At 37.3% G+C, this 23,060-nt stretch overlaps 1 protein-coding gene across 1 annotated transcript; it reads left to right on the forward strand.

Moving 5' to 3' along the window:
• Positions 1 to 749: 749 nt before the first annotated feature.
• Positions 750 to 2,595, forward strand: LOC148028911 (uncharacterized). The gene is made up of 3 exons (XM_087687676.1): positions 750 to 1,017; positions 1,112 to 1,296; positions 1,503 to 2,595. The coding sequence occupies exons 2-3, from the start codon at positions 1,140 to 1,142 to the stop codon at positions 2,087 to 2,089; spliced, it is 744 nt and encodes a 247-aa protein (XP_087543802.1). The 5' UTR covers positions 750 to 1,017; positions 1,112 to 1,139; the 3' UTR covers positions 2,090 to 2,595.
• The last annotated feature ends 20,465 nt before the right edge of the window (positions 2,596 to 23,060 follow it).

A 23,060-nucleotide genomic window follows, 5' to 3' on the forward strand; every position in this document is an offset into this window, starting at 1 on the left:
GATTCATATACGAGCCTTCAAGTTTTGAGCATTGGGCATTTAATTCCAAGAACTGACCTCTAAACTCTTAATTTAAGGCTAATTGACAACTTAATGGCTATGGGTGAATTTGTGTATTTTTTTTAAAATTTAAAAAATATTAATTTTTTTGAAAAATTAGCCTTTTTTTAATGTTTTAGTTACCTCTCTCCATGTTGAGGTGGAATTTTTTACAAGGCCCAAACTTGAGTCCAAATGTCCCCTAACGAAACTGTCCCTAAAGAAGTAATTTGATTGGTTAATACTTGCTACCATTTGGTGTATAACCAGCCTAAAAGCAAAGATGGAAAATTCAACCCTTGTGGCATACTTGAGTGAGGAGAGAGTAAACACCGCATTGATCTCACCAGGGTACATTCTGATGGGGTATTCATGAATAGTGCCCTGTAGAGAAGATATTGTTTGATGGGTTGACATATAATTAATGATGAAGTGATAATTTTGCATGATGGCTAGACTTTAGTGTGCAAAATAAGGACATGTGTATCTATACACACACACAAAGTACTCTCATGTACATGACTCACTCACTCAAAAAGACTCATTAGATTTTTTCCATAGGTTTCTCTTGAAGTCCATCTCCTTAGGAGTGGAAAGGAAAATGGAGAAAGTGCTTGTGAGTGAGGTCAGTCAATTCAAGGTAGATGGGGATAGTGATGCCTTTGGTGGATGATGCGTATTATCATGACCGAGAATGAGACGGAATTAAGGAAAAAAGTGAAGAGCTACAAAAGGTGACGGGAAGAACATTTCCTACTTCATTGCCTCTCTCTCTCTCTCTCTCTCTCTCTCCACCTCCATAGAAATTAATCGAATTAGTTTGTAATTTGTGTACTCTCTCCTCTTGTCGCACATGGTGGGTTACGATAGAGCTGGACGGAGAGAGTCGCCTTACCAGTCGTAGGAGGCGAGCTACTTGAGACGACCTTTCAGGACCCTCCTCGCCGACCTTTTGCTGCGGCCAGCAGCGATCATTCAGTGAGTTTATTTTACAAGCTGAAGTTGAAGCTGAATTAGCTGTACGTGGATGAGTTTCTATTTTACAAGCTGATGCTTGCTGATCGCTTTGCAGTTTACCTCGTTCTTCTAGGCCAGCTCCCATGGCCCCAGCTCCAGTGGAGCTCAATATAGAGCGGGCTAGAAAAGAGCTTGGAGTTGATTGCGCCAATCACTACAACTTTGCGGTGACTGGGCAAAGCGGCGTGGGCAAATCTTCCTTCATCAATGGAATCCGATCCGTCCCCGACAACCGTCCAGGTATATATAGTATATAAGACGCTCAGGATCGACCATCCATATTCCATGCATGAGCAGCTCCTGTATTCCTAGCTCTACCATGCATCCTGGCTGTCGATATCTCATATATACTAGCTAGTCCGCCAAATTAATTGCCGCTAAGCAGCCGATCTCCTACCACCTGTAATAAAGCTTGCAAGGCGGTAATTATTATTCTGCTTTGGTAGGTGCGGCACCCGTCGGACAGACAGAATGCACACAAGTAGTGAAGAGCTACCCCCACCCAAAGGCGCCTCACATGGTATTCTGGGATTTTCCTGGCGTTGGCACAAAATCTCATCCCGCAGCCACTTACTTCTCCGACAAGAAGCTTTATGCTTTTGATGCCATCCTCATCCTCACCAGTGATCGCTTCCTGGAAGTGGACCTCGAGATCGTGAAGGCGGCCCTTCAATATGGGAGACCTTGTGCATTTGTGCGCACCAAATGCGATATTGCTGTCAGCAATGTACTCACCAATGCCACGACTGAGATGCACGCCATTGAAGCAAGCATGAGGCTCCGCAAGGATGTGGAGAATAGCTTCCTGAGCAGCCTCAAACAAGTGGGACTTGCTGACCATGCTAACAGAATCCCTCTTTTCTTCATCTCTAACAAGTCCTTCACCAAGAAAAGTGCGTATTGGGTCACAATTGATGACGACCATGCTCCTCCAAAGTGGGACACAAGTCTCCTCTCTATGGATGAAAGCAACCTATTGAAGTTTTTGATGGATTCTGCAAAGACACGAGTAGCCCCTCAGAGGAATGCATAGTAGCCCCATAGAGTGCACAATAGAAGAATCCTACATCAATTGTGCCTAAATGTATGGATTTATATATTGGACATATAAATTAAATGGGCTCCTTTTGTGTACGTATAACAAGGTGACAATTCTGCACCAAAGGGTATTGTAACGTCGTGATTAATCATTCACACGAGGAGTTCCTAGAGTACATCAAAATATAGGAGATAGCTTGTCAATGTGTGAACCCACTCATCATCACTCGCGTTTATTAAAAACCACTCCTTATGAACCAAATTAATGAAATATTTCTGCTTCTCCAAAATTTATGTTATGATCTCAGACTGGCTTTAGCCCTCAAATGATCACTGTAACAACCTTCCTATGCCATCAAGGTAGATTTAGATCCACTGCCTCCACTTTCAGATGGAGATATGCTTGCTTTGCTAGTAATGAGAGACTTTTCGTCGTTTCTCATGCCACTAATTTAGGTTTGCATCATTGAGGACATCTCCAAGTGAACCTTGATGGGAATATTATTTCTTTGTTTGTAAAAGTGTTATAACCCACTCCATTCTTTTAATTCTCAAAGAGGATGATAAATAGTCAAACCTTGACTAACCACAACCATGTGGACAAGTACATTTGTAAAACCAAATGATTACTCATTTGTAAGACTAGATGATTATGCACATAAAAGTTTATTAATTTTGAAGAATAATCTAAACTTTTCATTGGCATATTATATTCTTAGTAGCTCTTTTATCATCATGACAAATCGACAAAATAGCAAGATTATGCACATTGCCTTTTGTTAACTTTGAGAAAAATAATGTGAACTTTCCATGGGTATGTATTCCTAATGGGTCATGGCATATTAGAATTGCTATGTGTTTCTCACATGCGAGAAAATCCTATTTGGTGAGTATAATTCTAGAAAGAGTGGGTATTTGAATGGCATTCTATCACTTTGCACCCTAGGAGTGCAGATTTGAGCCCACCACTTTCACTTCGAAAGGTTTCAGGTTTGCCTCACTCATCAAGGACATCTTCTAGTGTACATCTATGGGAATAATATTTCTTTGTTTTCAAAAGTGTTATGAACCGACGTCCTACTCCTCTTTTTCTACAAAAGAATGATAAATAGTAAAACGAGGTGCACATTGAAGTTTGGTAACTTTGAAGAATAATGTAAACTTTCCGTTGGCATATATTCTTCAGAAGCTCTTTTATAGTCATCACAAATTCACAAAATAGCATGATTCTAGGCATTGCTTTTTGTTAACTTTAAATTAACATGTGAACTTTCCATGGGCACATATTCCTAATAGTCATGGCATATTAGAATTGCCTTGTGTTTATCGCATGCAGGAGAATCCTATTTGGCAAGTATAATTCTAAAAATAAGGCTCTCCCTCGCAGCTCCACCATTTCCTTTTTGTTTACAAGAACGGGTGTTTAAATAGCATTCTATCACTTTCCACCATAAGAGTACATATATTTGAACTCACCACTTTTACTTGGGAAGGTGTATGCAACACTATAAAAAATATAATAGAAATGGAAACCAAAAAGTACCATTTCGTATAACACTCTAAATGGCACTTTTAGGATGCAATTTCTACACCTACCAATCTTTTATAACTGTCATTTATTACTACCTACATGATCTATCATTTTCTTTTCAAATTATTCTTACCAATTTGATGATATTTTCTATTTTTAAAATACTATTAAAGTTGCAATTTCTACACCTACTGTTATTTAAAAGTTACCATTTATGATTGCCTCCATTTTGATCATTTTTTATGTCTTTCTTTAAATCATTTTATGTGACATCATTGATATCATATTTTATATTAAAGGTACCATTTTTTGTGATGTCTATCTTTTTTTACAAGATATGATGAAAATAACATGCTAAAGTAGTGCCATATACTTATAGAATTACACCTTTGTCAATCTATTTTCACATATGCCATTCTTAGGACAATATATACCATAGTCACATGGAATACTCCATTCATTACATAAGAAATAACACAAAATATTGTAACACATAGTAACAATAAACCTATTATGAAATAGCTTTCAAAAATATTATTTTAGATTTAGATATAAAAAATAATGTATAATATTACATTGAATCAACATTAAATAATTGAAAGGTGATATATTAATACAATGCCTTCTTGTAAGATTCAAACTCTTTATTGTCCCAAAGCTAGATCCAAACTCGTATATGAACAATATTACGGGATATTCATGCATTGCATTAGCTATTTGCATTGTGGGAATTATGGCAAGCAAGACCGAGTTTGCACTTGAATGTAGCCAACCCTCTTAGTGAGATTTTTACATTGTGGAAATCGTGGCAGCCAAGACCAAGTTTACACTTGGATATAGCAACCCTCTTGGTTATTTCTTTGCATTGGGCATGTTTTGTGGTTTAAACATGTGAAGAGAGGAAGGTTATTTTTTTCCTTCCATTCCTTGATGTGATAGATACCTAGTGTGTTAGTGGGAACCAATTTATGTATGCAAATGATGTGCTGACATTAGGAATATGTGCATTACTCCATTATGATATCGATCTCTCTCTCTCTCTGTCTCTCTCTAGTGGGGAGTGGATAGATATCTAGATATGGCATCTGAAGATATATGAATGGACACATTTCAATGAGACCTCTTACGAGAGGACCAAGCAAAACATCAAAGAAAGGGAGCAAATGGAAAACTTGCTTATTACAGTATGCATATCTATCCTTCATGTTGGGAATCCTACATGCAGGCAGAGGCACACACACAGCCATACATAGCCAATCCGCTCTCAATGGTATTTAGATGGAGTATTGCACGACTTCGAACTTGATCACATACTTTATTGATTGAGACAGGTGCATGAAGTGGACATGCAAGAGAGACGAGGTTATGCAAGATGTGTGGACTACAGAGTGTAGAGTCAGAGGAGCATATGATTAAGACATGCCTGGCATATACACGCATGCATGCTAACTTTGATATCCCTTTACAAGGGCCACTTCACCAGTTTCTGGCTGCTACTCCTATATCGAAGTTAGGGGCTCTCATCACCCGCATGTTACGCTTTCGAGAGAACCACGCTGCATAGATCGTTCTTTCACTGTAGCTACCCTTTCCTACCACAGGGGAGGAGAATCATTTTATATGTGGAAAGGTCCCATGGGTCATAATTTGGCCTTCCATGGACGATAATAAACTACTCTACTCTACTCTTTGTCTCTGTGTCTCTGTGGGTTTTTTCATGGTGTCCGAAGCTACATCAAAATCTCTAAGTACTATTGTCTTGGATATCCATGTGTGTAGTTTTATCTTGATTTCTTATTTTCTATTTAGAACTACATCAAGTTTCTATCCCAATAGTTATGTGTTACCTCGCATGGTCACTCATGGATATATGTATGTATCATGTGGGTTCAAAATAGGGGATTTTTAAAATACCATTTTTATGTATTTTTTACATATAGAAGGGGGTAATATAAAGGGGATATTTACAAATTGAATAAAAAAGGATTGTGTTTTATTCATAGAAAATCTTTAGATAAGGATATTTATAAATAGGCCTTAAACGCATGTGATCTAGATAATCTATATATAGTAAACCCCTTGAGCATGTTACTATTAGTTTTCATAGCCATCACCTTCCAAAAATTACACAAATGAAGGGGGAAATCAAAACTTTGATAGTAGCACCAATGGAATTGGGTATCTCATTGAGAATCCCATATTAATTATTGCAACATCCCACTTATGGTTCAAATGTTGACATCTACCCTACTTATGGTACAAATATTGTAGGGTGCTAAGGTTAAATCCTACATGTTCGTCCAAAACTTTTGCTATTCTTGGAAAATTGTATACTCAATTGGGGTTTAGTGTGAAATTTTGATGATTTATATCAATCCATTTCTCTAGAAGATACAACATTTTAGGATTAGTCCTTTGAGGGTAGATTCAAATTCACTACCTCCACTTTGAGAGAAAGATATGCTTCTTTTGTAATAATGAGGGACTTTTCATTATTTTCATGCCACTTCAAGTTTGCATTGTTGAAGAGATTTTGTTGTGTACGCCAATGGGAATAATATATTTTTTCTAAAAGTGTTATGATCTTCTTCATTTTTTCTCAAAGGATGATAAATAATCTAACCTAAATTAATGATCACCATGTGGACAAGCATATTCATAAAACTAGATGATTATGTACATTGAATTGTGTTAGCTTTGGAAAATTATGAAACTTCCCATTGCCATATATGGGTGGTTGAATGATCAAGGTGATCAATTTTGGAGACTTTGACCTGGGTCAAGGTACATGTGGCATTCAAAAAGTATTGCATATCACTATTGGTTAGTGCCACTATGCACCTTAATTGAGGTCTAGCACGTTGCTAGGTTTGTCCAACTTAGCACCATGAAGGACTTGAATCCATGTCTAGGTCAACAGCATGAAGAAGGACCTTGTGTTGAAGCCAATCAAAACCAACCATGATGTGCATGGATTTTAAAAATAAATGATTTTTAAAATTAGAAATGATCATTAATCCTAACTTGTTGATACCTTATTTTAGATATGTCAAAGAAAATCCCAGTCATTTACACATTGATCAAGGTTCTAATTAATCTTATACATTTGTACCTCATTTGAGTTTTATGGATGCTGCAAGCATGATATACGTATACATATACATATACATATACATATACATATACATATACATATACATATACATATACATATACATATACATATACATATACATATACATATACATATACACATACATACATGCATACACACATATGTATGTATGTATGTATGTATGTACGTATGTATGTATGTACGTATGTACGTACGTATGTATGTCCTACTTCATCGTGACCATTCATTGTCTCAATTGATGTATTAAAGGATCTGAATCATTCCTAACTTGGTCAAGGTATAGAAAAATCTCAACCATACATACTTCAATCGAGGTACTCAAATTAGATCCACACAATCCACATGGTTTGTCTTAAATTTATCCTAATCAAAATGATTGGTTCATTTTCAGAATAACCTATCCCTAAAACCTTGATTGATGTAGTATAAGAGGGGGAAGTTCTTTTTTTATTTTTCCATTTTCATCCTTCTCTCGTCCCGGAGCTTCTCCTCCTTCATTAGCGGCTTATGTTGCAACTTGAAGGAGCATTCATGCAAGGCAATGAAAAGAGGCCATAGACTTTTCCAACAATGGCATAGTAATTGCAAGGTAGCATATTAGTCAAAGATTATGTTAGAAGGACTTTATGGTTGCAAGGAGATTGCAAGCTATAGAAGGATGAAGAACAAAGTGCCAGAACCTGAGACTTCCACTCTCTTGAAGTTCTCTCTTCAGTCAGATTTCTCCTTTGCCTTCTTTGGCTATTTTTACTACCCTTGAGTTGTCCTCCCATTGGTATTAACACTATATTAGGGAATTTGGGAATTTCCATGCCCTTTGGGAATCCCCAATAGTTTTATTATTCGACCACATGGTCAAATCTTGTTGTCTTACTGAAAGGTGGAGTTTACCATAAATGCTATATAAGCTACCTTTTCAAATTTCATATGGATCAAGATTTAGCCATGTGGTCAAATATTTATCACTTATTTTAAATTGGGACTTGGAAAATTTCCAAATTCTTTAATATGGTGTTTATTCTTGGTTCATCCCATTTCTCTTGATGTTGTATCCTTATGCCTTCCTCTATTCTTCTTCTTCCACCTGTCTGTTTGGGCCTAAACACCCTTTGAGACCTAATAATTTTCCCAACATCTCCTACTATTGTATATCACTACTGAGAATATCCAAGTTAGTCCAATTCATTGATATGTATTTCTTCTAAGTAGCTGTTTACTAAGATATATTCTATGTTACAATGTATGTAGTTACATTTTTGTACATATGTTATTGGAATATATGAGCATATGTTTTTTGCACGAATTGATTGTATTTTAGAATGGTATTCATTGATGTCCGTACGCTAGGTAGTTCAGTTGAAAGTGTCAACATACCCTTGTGTGAGGTCCTGGTATAGAAAGGCTTATATATTCCACACACATACACCACAAGGTTATCCACCTCCTGCCATAGGACACAAGGACGAGGATAAAATCGAGGAGGTCGAGCAAGATATTGTCACTCCCTAAATAAAAAAATGGTTTTTTTAATGTAGGAAGGCCATTAGAGATCCAACAATATGACACCAAAAGCAATAGAGGTAGGAGCAGACTCAATTGCTAGCTATCAACATGTGAAAATCAAATAGCTGAGCCACAAGTCAACGTAGTTACACAATGGAGAATGAAAACCAAAAGTAAAGTTGGCAAGTACACATAAGCCTCTTGGGCTAAATAAGAAAAGGTCCATCAACAAGTGGCTGCATAGACGAGAAAAGAGCCAGCGTAGTACTGAAAGATCTGTTGCCATTGTGCTACCAGTACCGGCCTCCAAACTTGAAGGAACAAAAGGGACTATAGGAGTATCAACATCACAACAAAAATTGCAACTGGTTTTAGATACAACTCAAGGTATAGAAATAGACAATATAGCAAAAACTACAACTGATCTTGGAGTAGCGGAGTACCCTTGAGTTGAAACCGGTTGTAGCAGCAACTATTGGAGTAATGCCAATGATGCCATGAGTGCTATCAACTCTTGATTCCCCCATTAGGAAAAAAATGAACTCACAAATGGGCCTTTTAGCCCCCCTCTCTCCTCCTTAAAACAAGGAAAAGAGAAGAGAAGAATAGTAAAATAATCCTCCTCTCTCCACTTTTGCAATCTCTTTTTTCCTTTTTTATATTATCTACAAAGATATACTTAGATCCCTTCTCTCTCCTCATTCAAGAAGTTTTTTTCAACCATATATTAAAAAAGGAGTTAGTTACGGGAGTGTGGTGCTTCGCTTTCAATGCAAAATGATTAGTAGTACGAGGTAATTGATTTTTTAATCAAGAACAAGGAAAATGAAATTTCAAAAGTTCCTTTTAAGATATTTTAGGGATTTTTTATATTCTAGCTTGGTAAAAAAACAAACCAACTAGTCAAATTTGGTGTGTTTTGAAGATGTTTTTGGAGGTAAAATAGAAATATCTAAAATACAAAAAGTCCTGGACATCCCTACCCTCTGAGCTATTTTCCCCCATATCTATACTCTCTCATGGCTCTATTGTGACCTCTTCTTTGTGTTTATGCAACCTTCATTAACAGAGTGAATTACTTACACCCTCCTTTCCCTTTGTGTGCCTCTCTGTGCATCTCCACTCTACCTCCTGTGACAACTAAGTAGGCTCTCCGTTTCGATTAATAGTAAAATGAATATAAGAAAGAAGGAGCTATATATTGAGGTAGAGATAAAATATGCCCCATTTTTCAAAAGAACCCATCGTACCAGTGTCAACCCTCAAGTTTTGTAGAGTTACAGGCAAATGGGATTGAAACATGTGGATTTGTGGGTTGATGGGGGAATCTACCCAATTGACCCCTTAAACAATAGACCTCCAACTTTCTCAGGAATCCAAATTTGCTGAAGTATATGTGCGAGGGTGAAAATGGGTTACTTGGTTATACTATGCGGCTCAATGATCACGTGTTCAAAGTATTTACAACTTGCCAAGCAACCATTAAAAATTTCCATGATGTGATTACTACCCATCAACTTCATATACAATAGCTCATAGGACAAGTGGTACAGCTGAATGACACTATAATTCAACAAAACAATCAAAATAATGTTGGATTTTGAAGGTGATTAATCATTCACACGAGAAGTTTGTAGAGTACATCAAAATATAGGAGATAGCTTGTCAATGTGTGAGCCCACTCATCATCACTCACATTTATTAAAAACCACTCCTTATGAACCAAATTAATGAAATATTTTTGCTTCTCAAAAATTTATGTTATGATCTCAAACTGGCTTTAGCCCTCAAGTGATAACTGTAACAACCTTCCTATGCCATCAAGGTAGATTTAGATCCACTGCCTCCACTTTTAGATGGAGATATGCTTGCTTTGCTAGTAACTAGAGACTTTTCGTCGTTTCTCATGCCACTATTTTAGGTTTGCATCATTGAGGACATCTCCAAGTGAACCTTGATGGGAATATTATTTCATTGTTTGTAAAAGTGTTATAACACACTCCATTCTTTTAATTCTCAGAGAGGATGATAAATAGTCAAACCTCAACTAACAAGGACCATGTGAACAAGTACATTTGTAAAACCAAATGATTACGCATTTGTAAGACCAGATGATTATGCATATCGAAGTTTATTAACTTTGAAGAATAATCTAAACTTTTCATTGGCATATTATATTCTTAGTAGCTCTTTTATCATCATGACAAATCGACAAAATAGCAAGATTATGCACATTTCTTTTTGTTAACTTTTAGAAAAATAATGTGAACTTTCCATGGGTATGTATTCCTAATGGATCATGGCATATTAGAATTGCTATGTGTTTCTCACATGCGAGAAAATCCTATTTGGTGAGTATAACTCTAGAAAGAGTGGGTATTTGAATGACATTCTATCACTTTGCACCATAGGAGTGTAGATTTGAGCTCACCACTTTCACTTCGAAAGGTTTCACGTTTGCCTCACTCATCAAGGACATCTTCTAGTGTACATCTATGCGAATAATATTTCTTTGTTTTCAAAAGTGTTATGAACCAATCTACTCCTCTTTTTCTACAAAAGAATGATAAATAGTAAAACGAGGACCGTATGGACAAGTATATTCATAAAACAAGATGATTATGCACATTGAAGGTTGGTAACTTTGAAGAATAATGTAAACTTTCCATTGGCATATATTCTTTAGAAGCTCTTGTATAGTCATGACAAATTCACAAAATAGCATGATTGTGCGCATTGCTTTTTGTTAACTTTAAATTAACATGTGAATTTTCCATGGGCACATATTCCTAATAGTCATTGCATATTAGAATTGCCTTGTGTTTATCGCATGCAAGAAAATCCTATTTGGCAAGTATAATTCTAAAAATAAGGCTCTCCCTTGAAGCTCCACCATTTCCTTTTTGTTTAAATAGCATTATATCACTTTCCACCATAAGAGTACATATATTTGAACTCACAACTTTTACTTGGGAAGGTGTATGCAACACTATAAAAAATATAATAGAAATGGAAACCAAAAAGTACCATTTCGTATAACACTATAAATGGCACTTTTAGGATGCAATTTCTACACCTACCAATCTTTTATAACTGTCATTTATTACTACCTACATGATCTATCATTTTCTTTTCAAATTATTTTTACCAATTTGATGATATTTTATTTTTTTTAATACTTAAGTTGCAATTTCTACACCTACCATTCTTTAAAAGTCACCATTTATGATCATTTTTTATGTCTTTCTTTAAATCATTTTATGTGACATTATTGATATCATATTTTATATTAAAGGTACCATTTTCTATGATGTCTATCTTTTTTTACAAGATATGATGAAAATAACATGCTAAAGTAGTGCCATATACTTATAAAATTACACCTTTGTCAATCTATTTTCACATATGCCATTCTTAGGACAATATATACGATAGTCACATGGAATACTCCATTCATTACATAAGAAATAATACAAAATATTGTAACACATAGTAACAATAAACCTATTATGAAATAGATTTGAAAATATTATTTTAGATTTAAATATGAAAAATTAATGTATAATATTACATTGAATCAACATTAAATAATTGAAAAGTGATATATTAATACAATGCCTTCTTGTAAGATTCAAACTCTTTATTGTCCCAAAGCTAGATCCAAACTCATATGAGAACAATATTACGGGATATTCGTGCATTGCATTAGCTATTCGCATTGTGGGAATTATGGCAAGATAGACCAAGTTTGCACTTGGATGTAGCCAACCCTCTTAGTGAGATTTTTACATTGTGGGAATTGTGGTAGCCAAGACCAAGTTTACACTTGGATATAGCACCTCTTGGTTATTTCTTTGCATTGGTCATGTTTTGTGGTTTAAACATGTGAAGAGAGGAAGGTTATTTTTTTCCTTCCATTCCTTGATGTGATAGATACCTGGTGTGTTAGTGGGAACCAATTTATGTATGCAAATAATGTGCTGACATTAGGAATATTTGCATTACTCCTTTATGATCCCTCTCTCTCTCTCTCTCTCTCTCTCTCTCTCTCTCTCTCTCTCTCTCTCTCTCTCTCTCTCTCTCTCTCTATGTGTGTGTGTGTGTGTGTGTGTGTGTGTGTGTGTGTGTGTGTGTGTGTGTGTGTGTGTCTCACTGGTGGTGGGGAGTGGATAGATATCCAGATATGGCATCCGAAGATATATGCATGGACACATTTCAATCATACCTCTTACGAGAGTACCAAGCAAAACATCAAAGAAAGGGAGCTAATTGAAAACTTGCTTATTACAGTATGCATATCTATCCTTCATGTTGGGAATCCTACATGCAGGCAGAGGCACACACACAGCCATACATAGCCAATCCGCTCTCAATGGTATTTAGATGGAGTATTGCACGACTTCGAACTCGATCACATACTTTATTGATCAAGACAAGTGCATGAAGTGGATTCTCTCTTGATTCGGATTTCTCCTTTGCCTTCTTTGGATATTTTTACTACCCTTGAGTTGTCCTACCACTGGTATTAACACTATATTAGGGAATTTGGGAATTTCCATGCCCTTTGGGAGCCCCCAATACCTTTATTATTTGACCACATGGTCAAATCTTGTTGTCTTATTTAAAGGCGGAGTTTACCCTAAATACTATATAAGCTACCTTTCCAAATTTGACCACATGGTCAAATCTTGTTGTCTTATTTAAAGGCTGAGTTTACCCTAAATACTATATAAGCTACCTTTCCAAATTTCACTTTCTGATATGGATCAAGATTTAGCCATGTGGTCAAATATTTATCACTTATTTGAAATTGGGACTTGGAAATTTTCCAAATTCTTTAATATGGTGTTTATTCTTGGTTCATCCCATTTCTCTTGATGTTGTATCCTTATGCCTTCCTCTATTCTTCTTCTTCCATCCCTCTGTTTGGGCCTAAACACTGTTTGAGACCTAATAATTTTCCCAACATCTCCTACTATTGTATATCACTACTGAGAATAGCCAAGTTAGTCCAATTCATCGATATGTATTTCTTCTAAGTAGATGTTTACTAAGATATATTCTATGTTACAATGTATGTAGTTACATTTTTGTACATATGTTATTGGAATATATGAGCATATATTTTTTGCACGAGTTAACTATAGCTTAGAATGGTATTCATTGATGTCCGTATGCTAGGTAGTTAAGTTGAAAGTGTCAACATACCCTTGTGTGAGGTCTAGATATAGAAAGGCTTTACTACTCTACAGAATTGGTGCAACTTGTTTACACCTAGCAACGACACACATACACCACAAGGTTATCCACCTCCTAGCATAGGACGTGAGGACGACTTCAAGCTCAAGTAAAATGGGCCGATCTGGTTGGATTACCTTTAGCAGGTAGTCCCTGAATGAAGAGATGAGACCCAACAAATATCCTAATGGTTTGTAATAGAAATAGGATCCCATGGATTTTGGGTGTCAAATGCCTTAGAAATTGCATGAGTGGAGGTCAAAATCCTTGACCTAGTAAGTAGGCTAGTTTCCTTTCATCTTCATAAGTTGGGGGGAATCAAGAGTTGATAGCATGCATGGCATCATGGGCATTACTCCAATAGTTGTTGTTACAACCGGTTTCAACTCAAGGGTACTCTGGTACTCCAAGATCAATTGTCGTGTCTCTACATTGTCTATTGCTATACCCTTGAGTTGTCTCCGAAGCCAGTTGCAATTTTTTCTATGGTGTTGATACTCCTGTAGTCCCTTTTGTTCCTGCAAGTTTGGAGGCTGGTACTGGTAGCACGATGGCAACAGATCTTTTAGTATTGTGCTAGCTATTTTGCCATCCATGCGGCCACTTGTTGATGGACCTTTTCTTATTTATGGTCGCTGAAGGATGATGATAGACTAACCGAAGATGTGGTGGTTGGAAATGGGGTAGAAAAAATAATGGATGCTACAATGGAGGAGAAGGTGAATCGCTTTTGTATGTTGAACCATGCCTCTATGGAGACGTGGCTCGCCAAGTACCAGATCGCTAGGCAAGATCGGGAGGAAGCGTGATTTGAATTTTGACATAGTACGTGTCATCGACCAACTCGATATCCCGAGGGCATGGAGGAGATGCTGCAGTTCATGTCAACGCGATGGTTTCATGGAGCTTTGACTGCAGCATCTCGCGAAGGGGCAGAGATCTCAATAGAGGAGTGGGAATTTTCAAGGGGATGTAGTCCAAAGGTGATGAGGTGTTTAGGATTTGTCGTATCTATATTTTATATGTGACATCTAATTTGAGTGTTTCAATGTACAGTACAATATATATAGTGTAGCATGGTTGCACGGACGGCATTTTCGCGTGGAGCGTATTGACAAAATGCACTCCACAATGGATTGCGATATCATGGCAAGGTTCGAGAAGGAGAGCTGGCGACGAGCAATGGATCCAAACACGGTTATAGATGAGATGGAGTATTTTGGGAACTTGCAAAGTATTGTTATGGTGGATTACCTTAGCTTCTCCATGATATTATTTGATGTACAGTGGTTCCAAGTGGTACTTGAAGGAGCTGAAGCAATAGTTTGCGACGAGGTCCATCTAGATTTCTCGAAATAGATTTCGAAAAAAAATGGACGTATTTGCGAGACATCTTTGTGTTGCCAGCCCATTGTGAACAGGTGCATGAACTCGTTTGTTTGTTAATTGTATTACGACATGGTACATGTCAGGGTAGTTTAAAATCTCTTGTACGTGTTTGTGAACAGGTAATCTTCTATCCAAACCCTGGACAACCTTGATGGTGGTATGCTTTACCTTCAGCTCCCCGAAGTGTGAGAGTATATGATCAAAGCGATGTTCCGAGCATAGATGAAGACAATATGCAAATAGAGGGGTCGATATTGCAAGGGGTGGAGGCCACCGAAAGCTGAGAGCCAGCTTCGGCTAACAATGATGGAAATACAGGAGTCTAAGAATTCTTTGAGAACAAGGTGGACACATCCTTTTGTGGTGACATGTCTATCGACCTTCTAGTGTATGCAGAGTTGTATCAGGAGATTGACATGGGACCATAAGATACTTCATACTTGGAGCATCCACTTACTCAATTTGTTGACTAATCACTTATAAAGGTACATAAGATATACATTTTAAGTGAGATCGTTTTTTTAGGATTTATATTACCATTCTTTGTATGATTTAAATTGATTATGCTAACATCATTTTTTGTCTGTGTAGATGACATTTTCAGGATGAGTCGAGGAATGAGCAATGAGGAGTTACAGGATATATTCACGTACAAGTCTCCAAACCAGATCGCGAGATTCAGAGACATTGTAGACCAAGAGCTGTCTCAGACATCGTCAGGCCGCTCTGCTAGATCTACTTTGGCGCGATCGGATGCTTCAGCTTCGAGCAGACGAGGTCCACGCTTGGGCCAGAGGGAGGGAGTGCTTCAAGGTTAGGGGGATGCTGCAGAGATACAGAGGCAGTGAGCCCGTGGTCAGCATGGGATACAGGTGCGACTCCTTGCTCTCGTGGTGGTTCTAGGGAGCGTGGCTCAGGCTCAGGTGGATGCTGTCGAGGCACGGACGCGGTGTCTCCATCTCGTCGTTTTGCTGGAGTTGCGTCACCTCCAGGATTTGTCACACCTGTGGGGATGTCTACTCCAGTTACTCCGGCGTTTGCTCAGCCGTCTGCAGGTGGCACCCCTATGGGTGCCACTCCAACAGATATTACCTCGGTCGGTACACCGAATGCACAGGGGTCTCCTAGATATGCCCAAGAGCGTGGACGTAAGTGGAAGAGGACCCATCTTGGGCATACCCCAGGGGGATATGCCTATCTAGTCGATGATAGGTCAGGAGCCATCATCACGAATGATGAGGAGAGGAGGGTGATGGCTCGCATGAGAGAGTTGTGCCAACAAGTTTTTTGGCACAACGTCTTAGATCATTGGAAGAACATACCGGAGGGGAGCAAGGACTACATAGTAGCATCCTTGCATGAGGATTTTTCGATTCCAGCCTCAGTAGATAGATTTTCTACGGGCTGGATGATGGACTACATGCATGCATATATGTCACACAGACAATCGGACACACGCAAGGCACTCAAGAGTGGGCCTACAAAGCCTGAGTGGCTAGACACGAACGACTGGCGCCGACTGAGGGAGGAGGCTACAGATTCTCTAGGACGTTTTTTGGAGGACTTTGTAAGTTTTTCTTTTGTTTTGCTTGTTTATTTTTTTGCAATATCCTTTGTACTGACAATCATGTTTCTAACAGTTAGTATTTTGTTTTATTTGCAGCACTCCATTACAAATCCAATCCAACCGGCCTTGAGACTCGATATGCAGAGAGGCACGGTCTCATTGCATTGATTGATCGATTGTATAGATGTGGCGGCCTTATAAGTCACTCATCTTTCTTGTCCGTAGTTACCATGTTTAATTAGAATGCATTATTGTATGGTGGACCGATGTGTTGTTGTTTCTTTTTTTGCAGAGTCTGTTTGATGCTCCTTTGTGGCGGGACGAGCTTTTGGATGGCGAGGATATATAGCTCACCCTTGGATCCCTGGAGCTCATACACCTTTCTTTTTTGGTCGTCTGATCTGTGTAGACATTTTCTATGTAGTAGTGATATCTTGTCATGATTGTACCAGTCGCTTTCATGATGCGATCATGTATTTATTTCATGTATCAATGTTATGATTTCAGTATACTTTGTTTTTGTTTATACGAGCATTGTACACAGTGCAGAAACTATTTTGTATGGCCCAAATACTGCCCTACCACAAAAAAAAAAAATCATGTTACAGTCGCTATTAGCGTCGCAAATTTACTGCTCATGTCATTATTGGCATCATTATTAGTGTCGCAGAGCGTCGGTATCAACGTTGCATTTGCAATGCTAATACCGACGCCAATAACAACATTGACACCGATGCTGATACCGATTGTTCTATGGCATCGCCAATAATGACACTTTTTGCGACAACGGGGGCAAATTTTGTTATTTACATTTTCATCACTTTTAACGTCGGTATAAGGCCTATATCTTGTAGTGTCATTCTTGTGTTGGGACTTTGAGCATGGAAGTTGGTTGGTTGCATTTAAAGAAATATGGCTCATACTTCTGATTCCTCTTGTTGTTTTTGTTGCTATTGTTGTTGGGGAGTAATGGGCAAGATTTATTAGGAAGTCTCTTAAACCTATTGTATAATGTGGAACTCATGTGGAAAGAGTAGAGACCAATGGTTGTTCCTCATCAAGGCATCTTCTAGGTTAGTGGATCTCATTGCTTCCAAGTGCACATTGCAAGATGGATTCAAGACTTTGATAAAAACATGCCACCTCCTTGCTCATGGACATGTGAGGTGCATATTTTTGTAGCATAACAAAGGGGGAATAATATCCTTCAAGAGTCAGCACTTGCTACTTGAGGTATAATAACTCATTTAGTCTCATAGGCAGGAGACAATATACACCATTGGATCCCCTCCTTGAGTAAGAACACATCCTAGTGCCATAATGTTGGCATTTGTAATAACCTCAAATTCCTTCGTAAAATATGGTGGTAGATTTAAGGTGAGGGTAGTAGTGAGACATTGTTTTAAGTTGTTAAAACTCTCTTGTTCTTGAGATGTCAATGGGATTTTTGCTTGCTTTTAGGAAATTCGATGAGGGGTGTTGCTATCAGCGAGTAATATTTGATGAATATCATGTATCACCTTCTGAGACCTCAGAATCCTCAAATTTCTCTCACTCTAGGATGGCAAATAATCTTGGACAACCTTGACATTAGCGGGGTCCACTAATATGATTTTCTTTGAGATAATGAATCCTAGGTATTTAATCATGTTGTTGAAGAATGAAAATGTTATCTTTTTAGCAAAAAAATTGTTTTCTCAAAGAATTTCCAAGACAATCCATGGATGAGCTAGATGATCTTTCTCTATCTTGGAATAGGTGGGAATATAATCAAATAATGTGATAACAATTTCATCTAGGTAAGGCTAGAAAATAACTTGGACTAGCCTATTAAAAGTAGTAGCATCATTGGTCATTCCAAAAGTCATTATAGTGAATTCCTAATGGCCATATCTAGTTTTGATGGCCATCTTTGGTATATTTTCATCCTTTATTTGGATTTGATAATATCCAAACCTTATATCAATCTTAGAAAAGATTACTCTCCCTTCCAATCAATCTAATAGTTCATAGATTTGGCAAATGGGATATTTAGTGACCTCAGTTAGCCATGACTGCTCATCCTCATCCTTAATATCCTTGGCTTGGTTGAGTGTCACTAGATAGATAAGAAGTCCTTTTCTTAATACTTTCAGGATCAAACTAGCCTAGGCTAAATGAATCTTTCATTCACTTACTTTCTGTTGTGATTGAACCATTTTTCCAAATAGATTTTTGAACATGACCTGAACTTCCCCACAATGTATGTTTGATTGATTGGGTGGTAGCCATTCCATTCCTAACAAACAGTCAAAATTTCCTAAAGGCAAGACTAAAAAATTTACTATAGTTTTCTATACCCCTAATTGAAATTGGATATAACATAATGGATTCGGTTGATATTTCTTCCCTCCCATTTGCTAGTTCTACAATGAGTTTCCTAGATAGTTTGTAATTGAACCTTTTGTATATCTAGGGGAAACAAAAGAATGAATAGCTTCATAGTCAATCTTGAATTGGAAAGCAATGCCTTGATGTTTAGATTGGATTAGGTTGATATAAAATTGATTGAACACCCTAGTTGTTGATGGAAGTATGAATATAGCCTCTTTCGAATTCTTCTATGAAAGATGGATCCAATTCATTGCTTGTAATAGCACAACAATAAGCTCCAACTCCATGCCCTACTCCTTGCCATGCTCCCTATCCACAACTCCAAACCTTGCCTTGTGTTCACATCCTTGATTATTGAAGTTTCCTTACATAGGAGGATTACAATGAGTTTTGTCATAGGCATTCATTCTTCTATTGGAAAATTGAGCATGGAAGTGACTTAGTTGGTTGTATTTAAATCAATGCAGCTTATTATTCGAAATCTTATTGTTCTTATTATTGTTACCATGGTTTTGGCAGTACTGGTAAGATTTGGGTGGTCCTGATTAAAGTTTCCTTGTTGGTAATTCACTTAAGCTCTTTTGGCATAAGGAGACCTATTGAGCCTACTATATGGCTTAAGAATAGTAGCTGCTAGCAGTTGTATCCTCATCAAGGCATCTTCTAGGTCACTAGGTCTCATTGCTTCTAACTTCCCATTGAGAGATGGGTACAAGCCTTGTAAAAAACATGTTACTTGTTGTTGCAAGCTCATGAACATGTATGGGGCATACTTTTGTAGTGTAACAAAGCCAAAATAATATCCTTCAAGATTCAATGCCTTACTACTTAAGGCTAAAGAACTCATTCATTTAGAGAGTCCAATAGGTAGAAGAAAATTGTACACCACTAAATGCTTATCTTGAGCAAGAACACATCCTACTACCTTGATGCTAGGATTTGTGATAATGACCTCAATTTCATTTGTAAAATCTGGAAACTTTAGGATGGGGCCACTAGTGAGACATTGTTTTAGCTTATCAAAACTCAAGGCACATGCAAATGGGACGATAGCCTAACAGAAACTGATACTATGTTTAGTAATCACACTAATACATGAATAATCTCTATTGAACATAATCCAAAAGCTACAGATAACACCTCAAAATCTTGTACACATCAATCTATTGATGGAAATGATAGGTGACACCACCATAGACAAGAGACATGAATCGGAATGCATAAATCCCTATAACTACCCTTTACGATGTCAAGATAATCTATGCATATGCAGAGAAGATATCCGATCTCTAGTTGTGGAAGTGAATAAGAGTAGTAATGGATGGATAGATATATATGATATAAGAGAGATTCTTAAGCAAGGATTAACGATAGTAAGAGATTAAGAAAATTCTTGTATGAGAGTAGAGAGGTTGATAGAGATTATATAGAGTATAGACCAATGAGAGATGAAACAACACCCACTCAAGAGATTAGAGGCTCAAAGAATCCCAAGACCAATCCTTGATTAAGAAAGCCTATTTAAATGAGTCTCTCCTCATCGTGTCTAGTTTCACCCTGTTATACCCAAAAACTCGTACCAAATACTACCATATACTCTGCAGCTCCTTAGATGACAAATCTAATGAACACCATATTGGGAAATATGGGAATCTCCCATAAGTTTGGGATACATGGTCAAATATTTGGATTTGTCATAACTTGAACACTATAACTCCAAAAATCAAGCACTCTATAGCTTAATAGATTCCATTTTTCAAGTTCTTTCCAAAGATAGGTCACATCATATGGTTTTGAGAAACTTATCAGCATGTTATCCGGGTGCCACCTTTTTAGTACTCAAAAAATGGGAATTAGGAGATTCCCAAACTCACTAATATTGTGTTAATGGTTCTCTTGGCTCCAAAAGGAGGGTTAAAACCCTAAGACATGTGGCCAAAATTCTCCTTGATCGCTCCTTCTTCCTTCTCGTGTTCGAAGTGCTATTTGCTACCTAAAAACTATGATCACATTGGGCACAAATTTGGAAGCACTAATTTTTGCATTAGATCTCCAAAACTAGCTAAAAACTAACTTTCTTTTTTCACGCTACTCTATTTTAGAAGTTTTCTACACCTTTCTAGGATATTTACAGAAAATAATGTCTAAAATATTAAAAATAAGCTAAAGCTGTCGAAAAGTACCATAAGTTTGGACCATCCATACTATGGACACTAACAAAAATGACTAATATGACATTGACTCTCCAAAATAATAATAAAAATTGGATGATGATGCACTCAAAGGTTTTTCATACTGTGTCTGTATAATAACACAACATCCACCCCCTCTGGAACCTACACATCCTCTAGTATGTGCCACATGGTTAATCTTCATTTGGATCAATATATTCATCTTCCATCCTTGCATCTTTATCGTCCTCTTGACCATCTAAGTCCAACATAAACATGTTATTCATCCTATACATGTTTTTAATTGGTTGACTTATATTCCATCACTTCAAAATCTTGATCCTTTCTTGTGTAATGGGAATCTTCAAATCTATACCATCCAAGTTACACAAAGAATATATCATGTTATCATATACGTGCTTCACAATATAAGGACCAAACTATCTCTTAAAAACCTTTCTGAGTGTACTATGTTGATCATCAAGACTACTATCATAGACTAACACCTAATCTCCTTTCTCAATGGGTTTTGGAATGAGGCTTGTGTTTGTCATCAAACCTATCTTTATTCTTTAACATGGCTTCTTTTAAATGCATGGTTGCAATCTCGGTCTTCACGCCTCCTTTCTAGCCATCGAATCCGCAAAGCAAGAAGGTCCTCCCGGTTCTCATTCTCCCAAGGTAGCACACTCCAAGTAGTAATAACATTCTCAATAGGCATAATAGAATTTTGGCCATACATCAACTCAATAGGCATATATCCAGTCACTATACTATGTGTAGTGTGATTAGCTCATAAAGCATATGAAAGTAGCCTTGGTCACTCTCAAATTTTACCTTTGCATGCCTTGGCTAAAGCTTCGATGATAGGTGGGTATCCATGTTCACGTTTTTCATTGCCTTCAGGGTTACATGTGCTAAAGTGGGAGCAAGCTTTATGTCCAACCTCAAGAAGAGTTCCCTAGCTTCTTCTACATCCAACTCTCCTTGATCTATAGAGTTATCTTTCCAACACAACCATTGTGGCAAAAATTGCATACTACATTTTTAGCCTTTGTTCTTAATTCCCCCAGCCTTCCACTTGATTTGTTAGATCTTCCCTTGCAAGTACAATATATTTCATATGCCAAAGTTTAATAGGCATAGTCACCGAGTCGACCACCCATTTGTAATGCATGGCTAATGGTGGATAGGTAGGATGTAGACCATCATGATATCACACATTGGAATGCTTTTGGCAAGTAGCATAGGTCTCTACAAACTGCAATACATCTTTACATACCTTTGCACCATTATCTTTCTTTAATATTTGTAAAGGTGGTCCACATACCTCGATGATGACTAGCCCAAAGAATCTCATGAAACTTTTTGATAATTTATTGTTGAGTCTCCTTATTGCATATTACTCTTTGTGGGGTCATGTTTCTTTGCTTTGGATGCTTCCAAAGATTACCATTCTTTAAGAAATAATCATATGTTTTTTTTCGATTCTCTTGAACTCGTGATCAGTCTATCCCTCCTATTTAGTCGAAGTGCTTAAGTAGCAGTCAATAAGTAGCCACTTAGCATTATACATGTCTTCAAAAAATGATTCAAGAGAAGATGCACAACAACAATGATCTCATTGAACATAAGAAGTGGAGTAAAAATTTGTACCAACATCATGTCTTCTTCATCCTCATACCTAGCTCTCGACAACGTATTTGCAATTGGATTATCTTTACCTACAATATGGAAAAAATATGGGTTCAAGGACTTGATGTAGGAAATCCATCACAACATATCAATATCTAGAGTTGAGCAACTAGTGATCATCCCAAGCAAATATAGACAGCCTGTCTTGACAACCATTGATGCATCAATAAAGTATTCTTTATCAGACTTTAATGCAATGCCCACTCCCCATAATTCCCTCTTAATCTATGGATAATTTTTGTTGTCGAGAGGACTTAAGACTTTGGCTCGAAACCGCATAGCATATAAATTTCCCTCTTCATCATCTTGTCCAATAGGCCACCCAATTCCAGTTGGACTAGTATCCACTGTAATAATGATAGG

This window comes from Lygodium microphyllum, chromosome 11 (assembly GCF_053477565.2).
Source record: "Lygodium microphyllum isolate KBCC chromosome 11, Lygodium_microphyllum_v1.1.10, whole genome shotgun sequence".
Classification (NCBI taxonomy): Eukaryota; Viridiplantae; Streptophyta; class Polypodiopsida; order Schizaeales; family Lygodiaceae; genus Lygodium; species Lygodium microphyllum.